The 12,639-nt window shown below is 38.9% G+C and overlaps 1 protein-coding gene across 21 annotated transcripts in view; it reads left to right on the top strand.

Annotated features, from left to right (window-relative positions):
- Positions 1–6,459, top strand: part of Arpp21 (cAMP regulated phosphoprotein 21) — a 186,376-nt gene extending 179,917 nt beyond the window's left edge. For 11 of the 21 annotated variants that reach the window (XM_008848203.3, XM_017801971.2, XM_008848197.3 and 8 more), the window contains 2 exons: positions 2,940–3,070; positions 4,347–6,189. In XM_008848203.3, coding sequence (XP_008846425.1) covers positions 2,940–3,070; positions 4,347–4,604 — 389 coding nt within the window. In that variant the 3' untranslated portion in view covers positions 4,605–6,189. Of the gene's footprint in view, positions 1–2,939; positions 3,071–4,346 lie in introns of all 21 variants that reach the window. The other 10 variants (XM_008848210.2, XM_029553598.1, XM_008848209.2 and 7 more) reach the window with 6 other exon arrangements.
- Positions 6,460–12,639: the final 6,180 nt, after the last annotated feature.

Below are 12,639 nucleotides of genomic sequence, written 5' to 3'. Positions count from 1 at the left end.
ACTTACCTACATGCAGGCAATACACACATACACATAAAATAAAAATAATAAATAAAATATTTTTTTTTTAAAAAAGATCTATTTAGATCCATATTATTAGGGCATTTCTCAGTTTTCAGGGAGAAATATGTCTCTGTCATAGTACTCACAGCTACAAGACCTGGATGCTTAAGCTCACATTGCTTGTTCTTTCCTCTAAAAGTAAATGGTCAAAGAGATATGCTAGCTTGTAACTGTAGCTTTCCCATAATCTCATCAAGTTATTATTTTCTTATATACAAAGCAATTCATACAAAAATTCAATATGGTTCAAAATAATGGCATAGCGAAATTATACAGTAGATTTATACTGTCTTTTGGGGATACAAATTTCTGTGTATGTGGGTGCACCTGTATTGTGTATAGATGGAGATCAGAGGACAACCTTGGGTGTCATTATTCAGGTGCTGTACACCTGCTTTTTGGGGGACAGGGACTCTCACTGGCCTGGAACTCACCTAGTAACTTAGCCTAGATGGCCACTAAGCCTCAGGATCTGCCTATCTGCCTCCCCATCTCTGAGATTACAAGCATGTGCCACCAAACCCGGCTATTGGTTTTTATTACATGCTTTCTAGTGACTGAACCTGGATCCTCATGTTTCTAAGGAAAGCACTTTACTGACTAGACTAGTGGCCCCCATCCTGTTTGATGCAAATATCATGGCAATTGGATATACGAATTAGAAAGGAAGATGTAGACACTGAGGACCAATAACAAACATTTTTTTTGCAATTAATGTTAAAAGAACATTTATGTGAGCACCTCTGAATCTAAGACCTTTTGAACAGTCATTTTAATAGTTGTATGGCCTTAGTTGTAGTTCTTAATCCAAGTCCTGATGAGTTTTCCTTTAGGCTGCACATGGTATAGACGTGAACCATTTGGGCTGATATTAGGAGACTCAAATGGTCCTCTGGGCATATTAAAGGAAAGCTTTGATCATATACTGTGGTGAGAATGAAGCTGGAAGGATGCTATTACCTCTAATTATATTGCTAATATGTGATGTCCTTATAAAGATTGAAAATACCTCAGTAAGTTAAAAACCTCAGTGAGAACGAACAGGGTGTGCAAATGTATTAAGAAAAAGGGAGCACATCAAACAGGTTAAAGTGATGTTAAAAATAGTCACTGACTCCCCCTCCTAATTGTTGACACTTTCCATACCTCCCAACTGGCCTGTCCTGTGCTTGCCGTGCTGTCCGGTCTTCCATACCAACCACTTACTTCAAACCCATTAGGAGAATGGAGCCAGAGCCAGTGTTCTGTCTCAGAGACTATTACTCATTTCTGTAATATTTCTGGTATAAATAAATATATATTTTATAACAGCAAAGTATTTTCTTCTGTAAAGACTATGATTTTATCTTTTCAATATAGAGTTAAAACTTTCACAAGCAATTAATATATGCCTTTTACTAACAATGTATGTTGATTATGTTTTCTTGTTTATTTTTAGAATCGGGTTGTAAAACTTAGCTCAGTGTCTATGGTAAGAAAATCTAGGGTTTTAAAGATTCTTCTCTCAGAGAATTGTTTTAAGATGGCAGCTCTGTTCATCCTCAAGGGTTCAACATGGTGAACAGTATAGGCTCTGGACACACCTTATTTGATATTTGATAGTGTGAAGTGAATCTGCTGTGATCATCTACTACTATGTCATCCTAACCTAAGTCATTACTTTCTTCCCTATTCATAAGAACAGTTCACAATCTTCTTTTACAATGCATCTGAAATCACTTGTTTCAAAAACAAAAATAAATAAAATCCACTCCACTTGAAAAAAATAAAATAAAAAATAAAAAAGCCAAGCAATCGACTCACCCAAAAGAATACAAGAGGATAATTTTTTAAATAGTATACTTTGGGGATGAAGAGATGGCTTGTGGTTAAAAACATTGGCTGCTCTTGCAGAGGACCCAGGCTCAGTTCCCAGCACCCACATGATGGGTAACAACCATCTGTAACATCAGTTCCAGGAAATCAAATGCCCTCTTCTGACCTCCATGGGTATTGCATGACATGGGCACACTTACGTACCTGCAGACAAAACACTCAAATACATAAAATAAAAATAAAATAAATTAAGTGTATTGTTTTATGCTATACATGTGCATGGCTATGTAGTGAATTTTTTTTATCAGAATGTTCTCTTAGACCCAGTGGTTAGAATAAAATAATATACAGAAAAAAATAATATAGAATAAAATACAGAATAAGCACAACACATACTTTTTTTTTCGCTATCAACTTTTTCAATAATTAATTACTCAGGGTAGGGAGTCACTTTGCTCACTAAGACATGGCCAAATAGAATCCACCCATACCAAATACTGATCATTTCTGCACAATTTGAGATAGTTCAGGAGGGTGCAGTAATAAGGGAACAGAGATTTAATCTACAACATCCTTGATAATCTGCATACTTAACAAATATTGAGACCAATGGGAAAGCCAAATGTGAACACTGTAATTTATGATGTCAATAAAGGTTTCTGTGTTGTCAAGATGGAATCACTGTTATGTGTATGCATAGGGATGGAAATATCAGAGGAGTTTGCACTGGACCATTCTCTGTAACAACAGAGATGTCAGAGGGTTTCCATTGAACTGTTCTTTGTAACAATGGAAATATCAGAAGGTTTTCGTTGGAACAATCTATGTAACGGTAGAAATGTCAGCAGATATTTTTTGAAGTCCTAATCTTGTCCGTACTTAGAATGTTTTGAGTGCATTCTTAGGAAACAAACATCTGGATAACCTACTCACACCATGGAGACTGAGATGTCTGAAGCTCACTTAGGAACAAATGCTCTCCCCCTGAGCAACGCCAGGTGTTCTTCCTGTTACAGTCCTCTCACAACCCACTCAAAGGCCAATTTTTCCTTCCTCCACAGGTTACCAGCCAGTCTTGTCTGGTCAGCAGGGTTTCCAAGGCCTGATGGGAGTGCAGCAGTCTCCTCACAGCCAGCAAGGAGCCCCGGTACAGGGCGTGATGGTCTCCTACCCAACCATGTCTTCTTATCAGGTGCTTGTCAACAGCTGGGAAAACTCTGGGTAACAGGCTCATAACCTCCAAAATAGAAACTGAAGAACGTTCCTGTGTTGGGCAGGTAGTAGGGAGGCTTAACCAAACCATCCTGGTTACTTGACTTTGAATGAAGATTATAAACGAAAAGTAGAAAATGGAATTCAGATGCCTTTATAAATGCTATGGATTTTGAATGCCCTGCTGAATTTGTCTCCATATAAACTTTCTATTCATGAAAGAAAATTCATTGATATTCTATCCATGAAGACCATTGGACATTTTGTTAAAATTACACTTATTGATAGAAAAGCCTCATGAAAATTTTCCAGTCATTTTTGTACCCACCCAAGTAAACTTCATTCCACCATAATCTGAAGTTATTAGAGATTTTAAAATGGTCTCTCCTTCATTTAAAGGGCACTTATGTGGACAAGCAACTCCATTCTCTAGACTAAACAAATTTGAGTTTTTGAAAACTGTTGCCCATGTTTTTATGTGATTTATATCCTGAAATATCCCAGAAGTAGAAATGAAGTTAGTGAAATTGTTTAGTCATTATCTTTGGCTGTACCCAGTACACTAGCCTTAAAGAAGCCCTGCTCAGCCATCCTACCCTAGACAAAACCTCTCCTTATTAGAGAAGGCTTCAAGCTACTTTCCATGGAACTGGAATGGGGCATGGCTTTCTACGCTGAAAGAAAGCTAGAGGTCTGTCTAGATGTTGTTCTGGGGTGATGGTGGGAAGGGGGAGATGGAGAAGAGGGAAGGGTAAGGGAGGGGAAAGGATGGAAGAAGAGGCAAAAGAGAAGAAAACAGAAGAGAGGAGGAGGGGAGGAAATGAAGGGAGGGGAATGGGGAGAGGAGAGATGAGGAGGGGAGGGAGGGCAGGGGAGTGAAGAGACTTATAGTTGAGACTTCCAAGCATCTGCTGCGTGCTGGGCACTGTCCCTGCATACTTCCAGTGGTTCTTTGACAAAGTTGTCTTTATCCAAATGGTCTCCGGGCATCTGCAACCTGTGGTCCATGGGCTGCTTCCATCCAAACACAACTCTGAATGCAACCAAATGTATTTGTAGGCCATGAAAACATGTCACAGCATCAAACAGTTAAACAGGCTAAGTTATTTTCCCAAGTGAAATAGCTATGGAATGGTGGATATGGAATTGGTGACCTGCAGGTCCGACTCAAACACTTGATTTTCCTGACACCACATCCTTCACTGAACACTTCAAGACAGCCTCTTCACATAGAGTTTTGCTTCTGTCTTGCACAGGTGCCAATGACACAAGGTTCTCAAGGAGTGCCCCAGCAGACGTACCAACCGCCTATCATGCTGCCCAACCAGGCAGGCCAAGGGTCGCTCCCAGCCACCGGAATGCCTGTGTACTGTAACATCACGCCTCCAACCCCTCAGAACAGCCTAAGGCTGATAGGTCCACATTGCCCCTCCAGCACAGTTCCGGTGATGTCGGCTAGCTGCAGGACAAATTGTGCAAGCATGAGCAATGCTGGTTGGCAGGTCAAGTTCTGAGAGCCGAGACTGCCTGTGATCCACTTCATCAGATGTTACTCATGGCCTTCAAGGAAAGAGAGTGGACAACTGGCTGAGGACTTCCATATTCACTCAACACTCAAGTGATTGCTGCTGGTGTTCTGTAAAAACTAATCAAAGACTAATACACACATTAGCTGGTTAATGGTGCATATTTCTGTCATGTCTGCTAGGTATGCCTTTTTAGCTTAGCTAGTGACATGAATTCATCAAGGTAAGATTTTCTCCTACCACTGAATACCACTGTGTAGATTACAATATCCCTGATTTGGATTAGTTTTGTACTTTGTGTTGAGTTTGTGATGCTAAAAGTATTTAAAAATATATATACTAAATCACACTGTACCAAAGCTGTAATGGAAAAGAAGAGAGTTAAGGAATGGAAGGAATAATTTATATACATTATAGAGTTTTCTTTTTTAAATGGATATATATGGTATTGTAGTGTTTAATCGAAATAAAAGCTATCTGACCTTATGGAGAAAGGTCATGTTTTTACCACCAGTTTCTTTCAGTCTCTTTCAGTATGTGTTATATATTTATTTAAACATGTACTTAATGTTTTTATTAGAAGATATTAATGTACATGATAATGGGCTTCACTTTGACACACACACACACACACACACGTAGTATATTTTGATAATATTCAGACTCCATTAGCCTCTCTTGTCACCTCCTTCTTCCCAACAACCCCCATTCTACTTTCATGCCCTCATATTTAATGAATCAAGGAGTTTCAGTAGGACTGCTTACAGGAGCAAGGGTGAGAGGTTGTTTACAAGAGCATGGGCAGTTACCAGTGGTTACCCAGAGGGGAAAAGTCTCTCCATCTCCCATCCACCATTAACTTTCTATAAACCCTCAGAGAGGGGCAGGGCCTCATCTTGGGCAGGTCTTCTCCAGGTAATCACAGATTTGGTGAGCTCAAGAGTACCACACCATATCACACCTGGAAGATAGTGTGCCACAACACACCACCTTTCCTACAGATCTTGCATTCTTTCTGTGCCCTCTTCTGGAATGTTCTGAGTGCCTTGGAGGAGATGATGCAGACATTCCATTTATAGCTGAGCACTCAGCATCAATATGTGTTTTATTAGTGTCTCTTTTGTCCTTTCTGAGCATTATCTCATGAATGCTGCATGGAAAAGTGGTTACAGGCATTTTGAATTGAATTCCATCTCATGGAGAGATGTTAGAAACAAACACTTCACCAGTAATAGCAGCCTCCCAGTATGATATATGACTGTCCTGAAAATTAGATGACATCCATGTCATTCATTCATTGAGGTTATGTTTTTGAAGTGTATACATTGCTTTTAATTATAGAAATATTTGCATACAGCTGTATCATACTTACTAGGACAATGTACGTGTTGTTATTAAAGCACACCCTGTTTCTAGCCAATTCTGCCTTCACTGGAGTTTACCCATGTACCTGGAAGATACCTTTGTTTACAGGTAAATTGGAAGAGGTAAAGTCTAATTTCTCCAGTTGCATTAGACCATGAATCCAAAGTACCACTCTCTTTTAACAGTGTGCCAGAAACTCAAAGGTGCTAACACATGTCCTAAAAACTAAAATAAATAAATAAATAAATAACATAAATATAGAAATGATTTAATCACAAAGACCTTGAATATAGTCAAAGGGAGCTCTAAGAAGCCTGTGGTTATCTAATCCCACAGTATTTAATTCCCTACAGAGCCTGCAGTTAAAATTGAGTCAGGACAACATTTAACAAATAATAGAACGCTGGACTCTGGGGATTAGCACTTGGAAAGATGCTTATTTTGGGAATAAAACCTCATAACTTTCATTTTAGTATCACAGCACAATAATGGTTTCATATTTTGTGTTTCCTGACTACAAATGAAAGAGTTATGTACGTGGTACCTGGGAAATTACCATTGATTTTCATTTTATCACATTCTCTGCATTAAATTTTCCACTTTCATGTTGTTTAGCTGTGGTTAGAGTTAAGCTCTTAAAAACCCTATTTAACAGATTAACATTTCTCTCAGTGTATAGTTTTCTTTTTCCTTTCAAACAGAGCTTTTGTTGAATACTAATTAACTCTATTCCTTGTGAAGTCTGTTTCATTTTTCTGTATCTGGGTCTACTTACTTCTCATCAAAACTAATCACTGACCATGAAAAAGTGTTATAAAAAAGAATGGCCCATCTTTTACCTCTTACCGAGCCATTCAACCAACAGCCACACTGGGAAGGGGAGCCCATTTGCCCAAGTAAGATCTTCCCTAATGGTAGAAGGACATTGACCAATATGGATTCATTTTTTAATTGCATTCATTTATTTATTTAGTTAATTAATTCCTCTCTCCTCTTCTTCTCTCTCTCTCTCTCTCTCTCTCTCTCTCTCTCTCTCTCCACACACACATCCCAGGGTTCATGTGTGGAGGTCAGAGGACAATTTGCAGGAGTCAGTTTTCTCCTATCACCATGTGGTGGATGGAACTCAGGTCATCAGGTTTGATGCAAGCTCCTTTATCCAATGAGCCATTTCATGGGCTTTGATTTACTTTTCAAATGAATTCATTCTCTGTTTAGCCCTCAGACTTGACAGTGACTGTAAAGCCCAGTGCTGCAAAGATAGTTGAAATGCTTACCTTTCTTCTTTTATGTTCTGGAAATTTTGGTCTTTACAAAATTTTATCTTTATTTTATATGAGTGCTTTTCCTGCATCTGGGGTAAGTGCATCTGTGCCTGAAGTGCCCATGAGACCAGAAGAAGGTTTCAGATCCCTTGGAACTAGAGTTATAAACAGTTGTTAGCTACCATGTGGGTGCTGGGAACCAACCCTGGTCCTCTGCAAATGCAGCCAGTGCTCTTAACCACTGAGCCATCTCTCCAACCCCTAGACTTTTCTTTAATGATATTTGGAATTGCTAAGCCTTTCTGTCTCTATGGATTTAAAATATTCCTCATGCTACTGGTAAGCTAGGCCTTATACATTTAGATATTTATTTTTATTGTATGAGTTCCTATAAATGCTGTTTTATGCCAAGCCGTCATTCTTCCTACTTTCAATAAATATTTATATCTGGTCTTAGTCTAAATACTATGTCATTCATACCATTTTCATGCATTAGAATATTTGAAGTATCTATGTAAGATGATGGTTTTATAAATGAAGCATTTTCAGAATTTGTTGTCAAGAGAACATTTAGTGTTTTCAGGTTGGTTAATAATATTATAGTCACATTTTAATGACAGGCCATTCAGTTTATATGTAGAGATGCTAATATATGGATACTTAGGAAAGTGAATACATCAATAAATAGCTATAGTTACCTCTAGTGATCTTCTATACCTCTCTGTGAATGTAAAATGGTATACAGGTGAGTTATGAAAAGTTTTATTACATAGTTTGTTATATCCTAGTTATGTTGAACCATTTAAAACAAGAGTACAGATATATTTAAAGTACTTAGCTTTATTCTTAGGGATTTTTACTTTGCTTTGATTTGCTAGTTGGAACTAAATGTTCTAACTAGTTTAGCAGCAGGCTATTATTAATATACTCCTGCAGGTTATGAGGAGGGTCAGGAGAGAATACTGTCCAGCGTTGTGGAAACAAAGTTACACAATTAATTATGAATATAGTCGGAAGACTGAGATAGAACTGTAAATCACCATTAGAAATGTGATGCTTTTATGTAAAAAAAAGTCTTTAAAGAATGATTTAAAGATTAAACCAAGTACATAACAGCAGTTAAATTGCCAAGGGCCCTGGTCATGCCATCCTCCCATTCTCTGTGCTTCATACACACAGGCACTCTGTGGACACGGTTGGAACTCATTCCTTCACCTGTTCCCCAGCACTTATTTCAAAGGAACCTTAATCATTTATAAGCCCAAATTAAATCTTGGAAATGCCTCACTTTTATATATTAATAGTTTATATGAATATAAGTATCTTATTTCCTAAAATATTTTCCTTGAAACATTTTTTTAAATCTATGTGTGTGTGTGTGTGTGTGTGTGTGTGTGTGTGTGTGTATGCACAGCCATATCTATTCCATAGCATGTGAGTGGAGATTAAAGGACAGCCTCATGTGTTAGCTTTCACCTTAGGCCTCGACTGAGTCAGGACCTCTTAACCCTGGGTGAGCATGCCCAGGTGGGTGGCCCGATAGTTTCTAGGGAATCTCCACATCCCAATTGGTGCTGATATTGCTTCCACATCCAGATGTATGTGGGTTTTGGGGATCCAAACTCAGGTCATCATGCCTGTGAGGCAAGCACTTTATCACTGAGCCATCTGCTTAGCCCAGAACATTCTTTTCCTAGTGTTGCTTATTATTTTTATTTGAAAGAGGATGATCTAAGGGCAATTTTAGAGAGACAAGGTTAATAAAGGTCAACTAATATTTTAAAAAATATTTTATTATTTTTATTTTATGTGTATGAGTGTATTGTCTGCATGTATGTGAGTGCACCCATGTCATGCAATGCCATGGAGGTTAGAAGAGGACTTTGGATTCCCCTGGAACTGGAATTAAGGACAGTTCAGTGTTGCCATGTGGGTCCTGGGAATTGAACCCAGGTCCTCTGCAAGAGCAATCAGTGCTCTTAACCTCTGAGCCATCTCTCCATCCCCCAGGGTCAACTAAGGTATAAAAAGCTATGTGGTTTATGGAGCATATTTTATTACCTAATATTAAGATCTTCCAAAAGGAAGCCATATTTTTCATAGTTTTGCCGAATTACCTTTCATTCACAGAATAGATCAAAAGACTAATTTTATGAAGGGAAAGTTAAAAATATATCAGAAAACTATAAAGAACACAGATTAGGTATTTGTTTTTTTTTAAAGGAATAAGAGTTTATTCTGGAGCCAAATTTGAGTGACCAAGGCCAGAAACATAGATTCAGATTACCCAAACACCAAGTTTCACTTCAACGGAACCTCCTGTGAGGCTGGTTAACTGATTAGTTCTTGCTTTAATTTTAGCAGAAACAATGTGTCTCAAAATGAAATTGTGACAGTAGCCAAACAGTGATGGACCCATGTACCCTCCATCCTCTTATCCCATGTTCCATATACAGAGACACACTGTGGAGTTCATACTCCACCCTTCACCTGTTACCAAGCACTTGTATCAAAGGCACCTCATTTATAATCCAAAATTTGAGGCTATTTCAAATAAGGTGTGAGGGGAGGAATGACACCTGAAGTTATTCTCTAATCTTTACAACCCCACTTCTGACACTTTTTGGCATTTGTTGCTGTGTTCGCTATTACTTGGTATCATCCATGAATTGTGAACATGGGAGGACCTGCCATCATGCCTCTTTCTGATTATTGTTTTGAATTCATAATTTTTAAAGACTTGATCTCTATATTCAGATCAATTAATATATAGTTACATAGATATAAATGGCCTGAATACAGTTGTCTTTTATGAGTCTTCATTCCTCTATGTGAGTGTCAAATGCAACCAGAGTGATTTATGCACTAATTTGCTTAGCATGCTCTTACTGCATCCTCACTGATTTCAAGACCTTGGGCCACAATTCACAGAGTCCCTATCTTTAAGAAGTTTGTGAATTTTTAGAATAAATTATGCTGCTGTTTAAAGAACTAAAAACAAATTAGCCACAGTGTTCATCTGAAAAATAACATAAAAGTAGGAATTTGGAGAAGAAAGTGGGGATTCCAGCTGTTGATTCTGTGAGGCTTTTGTCCTGCACCATGTTGGAGAGATGGAATTTGGATATGGAGAGATGGATATTGGTATATTATAATCTCAGCTAAGAGAGATGTCGATAAGAAAAAAGGACACAGGATAAAATACAAGCCAGGGTGGGGAATTCTGAGAAATTCACCATGATCCTGGCTTGCCTGACCTTGAATGGAAGAGTTAATAGGCAACCTGCAGCTTGGGAAATTTTTCAAATGCAGGATAAGATGATACTATCCATGGTTCATAGAGACATATATACCTCCAAAATGGGGTGGGCTACCTTTGAAAAGACTCTTCCTTTGGAGATCAGAAACTCAACAGCTAAGGTCTCCCAGAAGCTACAGCCACCATTATTATGAATAAGTCACAATGAGTTCTAATTCTAGACTTAGAACCTCTGAGCTTTACATTTTTTTCTTAAACATAACCTTCTGTATATGTGTGTGAAACTGTTCTACGGTTGCATGACTTTTCTTGGAGAGGCACAAAGACATATCTTTCACTGATAGAGCACAGAGAATTGACAGACCAAAGAAAGGATTCCATCCACATCCAGTTTGGTGAAACAGGAGTTTATTAGTGTGACCCACATGAGCATGGGTGACTCAATACCATCACCTTCCTTCCCCTTCCTGTAGCTTGATCTCCAGGGAGTCCAGTGTTGGTGATCTCAGGTGCTCTGATTCGAGATGGCTAAGATCATACATGATCTAGAAGAAACAGCTACAGAACACCTCAAGCTGTATGTCAAAGTGTAGTGAGTATAAGCTGTTGAGGTTTGAGAACAGCCTGAGCTGGAATTGGAGAAAGCAAGGGAGGGGTGCCAAGCATCCATCCCAGTTTGACTGCCTTGATACACAATATCAGTGATCAATGAGGCCCCATGCCCCTTCACTGGCAAATGATGAGAACGCTTACCTATTATGGCTCAGGATTTTGTCTCCACAATCCTATGGGTACCATTTCTTCCATATAAGTTCTGAGATCTTTACTTCTTATCTTTTTTTTTTTTTTTTGCTTATATACATCGTAATTAGAGGAGGCTGTTTTACTGCAGGTTTGGTATTATTTTCCAATAGTTCTCAGAATTATTTGCTTCAAAACTAAATCTTTATCCAGTCACACAAATTACTTCCAGCAGGATTTGCAGCCTCCAAACCTCCTCTGCAGGAAGATTCTATTCATCAACAGTAACAAAGACTCTTACTCCCAGAGCTGAGAACACCACTGCTCTTGGTCTTGTGTTCACATGGGGGTGAGATGCATCTGATTTTCTCCTTATATAAAGGAAGCTCCCTCTGTAAAGCTGTCTTAACAATCCTCCTGGCCTCTGTGAGGCCTCCACTAAGACAATGCAAGTCACCCTGAAGACAGAGGCACAGAGAATACCCAGGTGTTTGCATTTGCTATTTGACTTGTTTTGCTGAGACGTTTTATTGCACTTTACTCTTCAAGTTGGAAAGAAGACAAACAATGAACACACAGAAGGAGACATCAGTCAAGAGACGATTAAGTCTCAATCTGAATCTGGCCAGTGGAACAAACCCAAACTTATCAGGTGTTTGAAAGACTGTACATGTAGACTACACACTGGCCGAGGCCATTACACCATAGAGCACTGCGTTGGAAAGCAGAAACATTTTTCATTTCTTTATTTGTATTTTTATTTAATGTGTATGAGTGTTTGCCTTCATCTTTGGAAGTGAACCTGTGCATGCAATGCCTGTGGCGGCTAGAAGAGGGTGTCAGATCCCCTGAAACTGGAGGAATGGACAGTTGTTAGCCTCTATGTAGGTACCGGGAACCTAAAGCATCCTGTGTTCTTAAACACTTAGACAGCTCTCCAGCTCCGAGGATTTTTTATTTCTATTTTTGTTTGTTCATTGATTTATTCATCTGATTTATTCATCAACTTACTAATTGATTAGCAGATTAATTAATTGGCAGTACTAGGCACTGAAAACCCAAGGCTTTGCACATAACAGGTTACCCTGTATGCTGAGCAACACCTCCAAACATGGAATGCCATTTTTTAAATGCTCAAGGTCACATCCACTCAGTGTCTGAAAATGTATGTGGGAATGGGACAGCTTTTGGGTACTGAGGGCCTGGAGGGTGTCCTAGTTTGCCTCTGTGTTGCTGTGATAAACACCATGGTCGAAAGCAACTTGGGGAAGAGAGGGTTTGTTTCATTATATATTTCCAGAATACGGCCAATCACTGAGGGGAAATCAGGACAGGAACTCAAGACAGGAACCCGGAGGCAGGAACCGTAGCTGAGACCATAGAGGAGCACTGC

Source organism: Nannospalax galili, unplaced genomic scaffold (assembly GCF_000622305.1).
Source record: "Nannospalax galili isolate Female #2095 unplaced genomic scaffold, S.galili_v1.0 scaffold603, whole genome shotgun sequence".
Lineage (NCBI taxonomy): Eukaryota > Metazoa > Chordata > Mammalia > Rodentia > Spalacidae > Nannospalax > Nannospalax galili.
The sequence above is the reverse complement of the archived record's forward strand: the minus strand, read 5'-3'. Positions and strand labels throughout refer to the sequence as shown.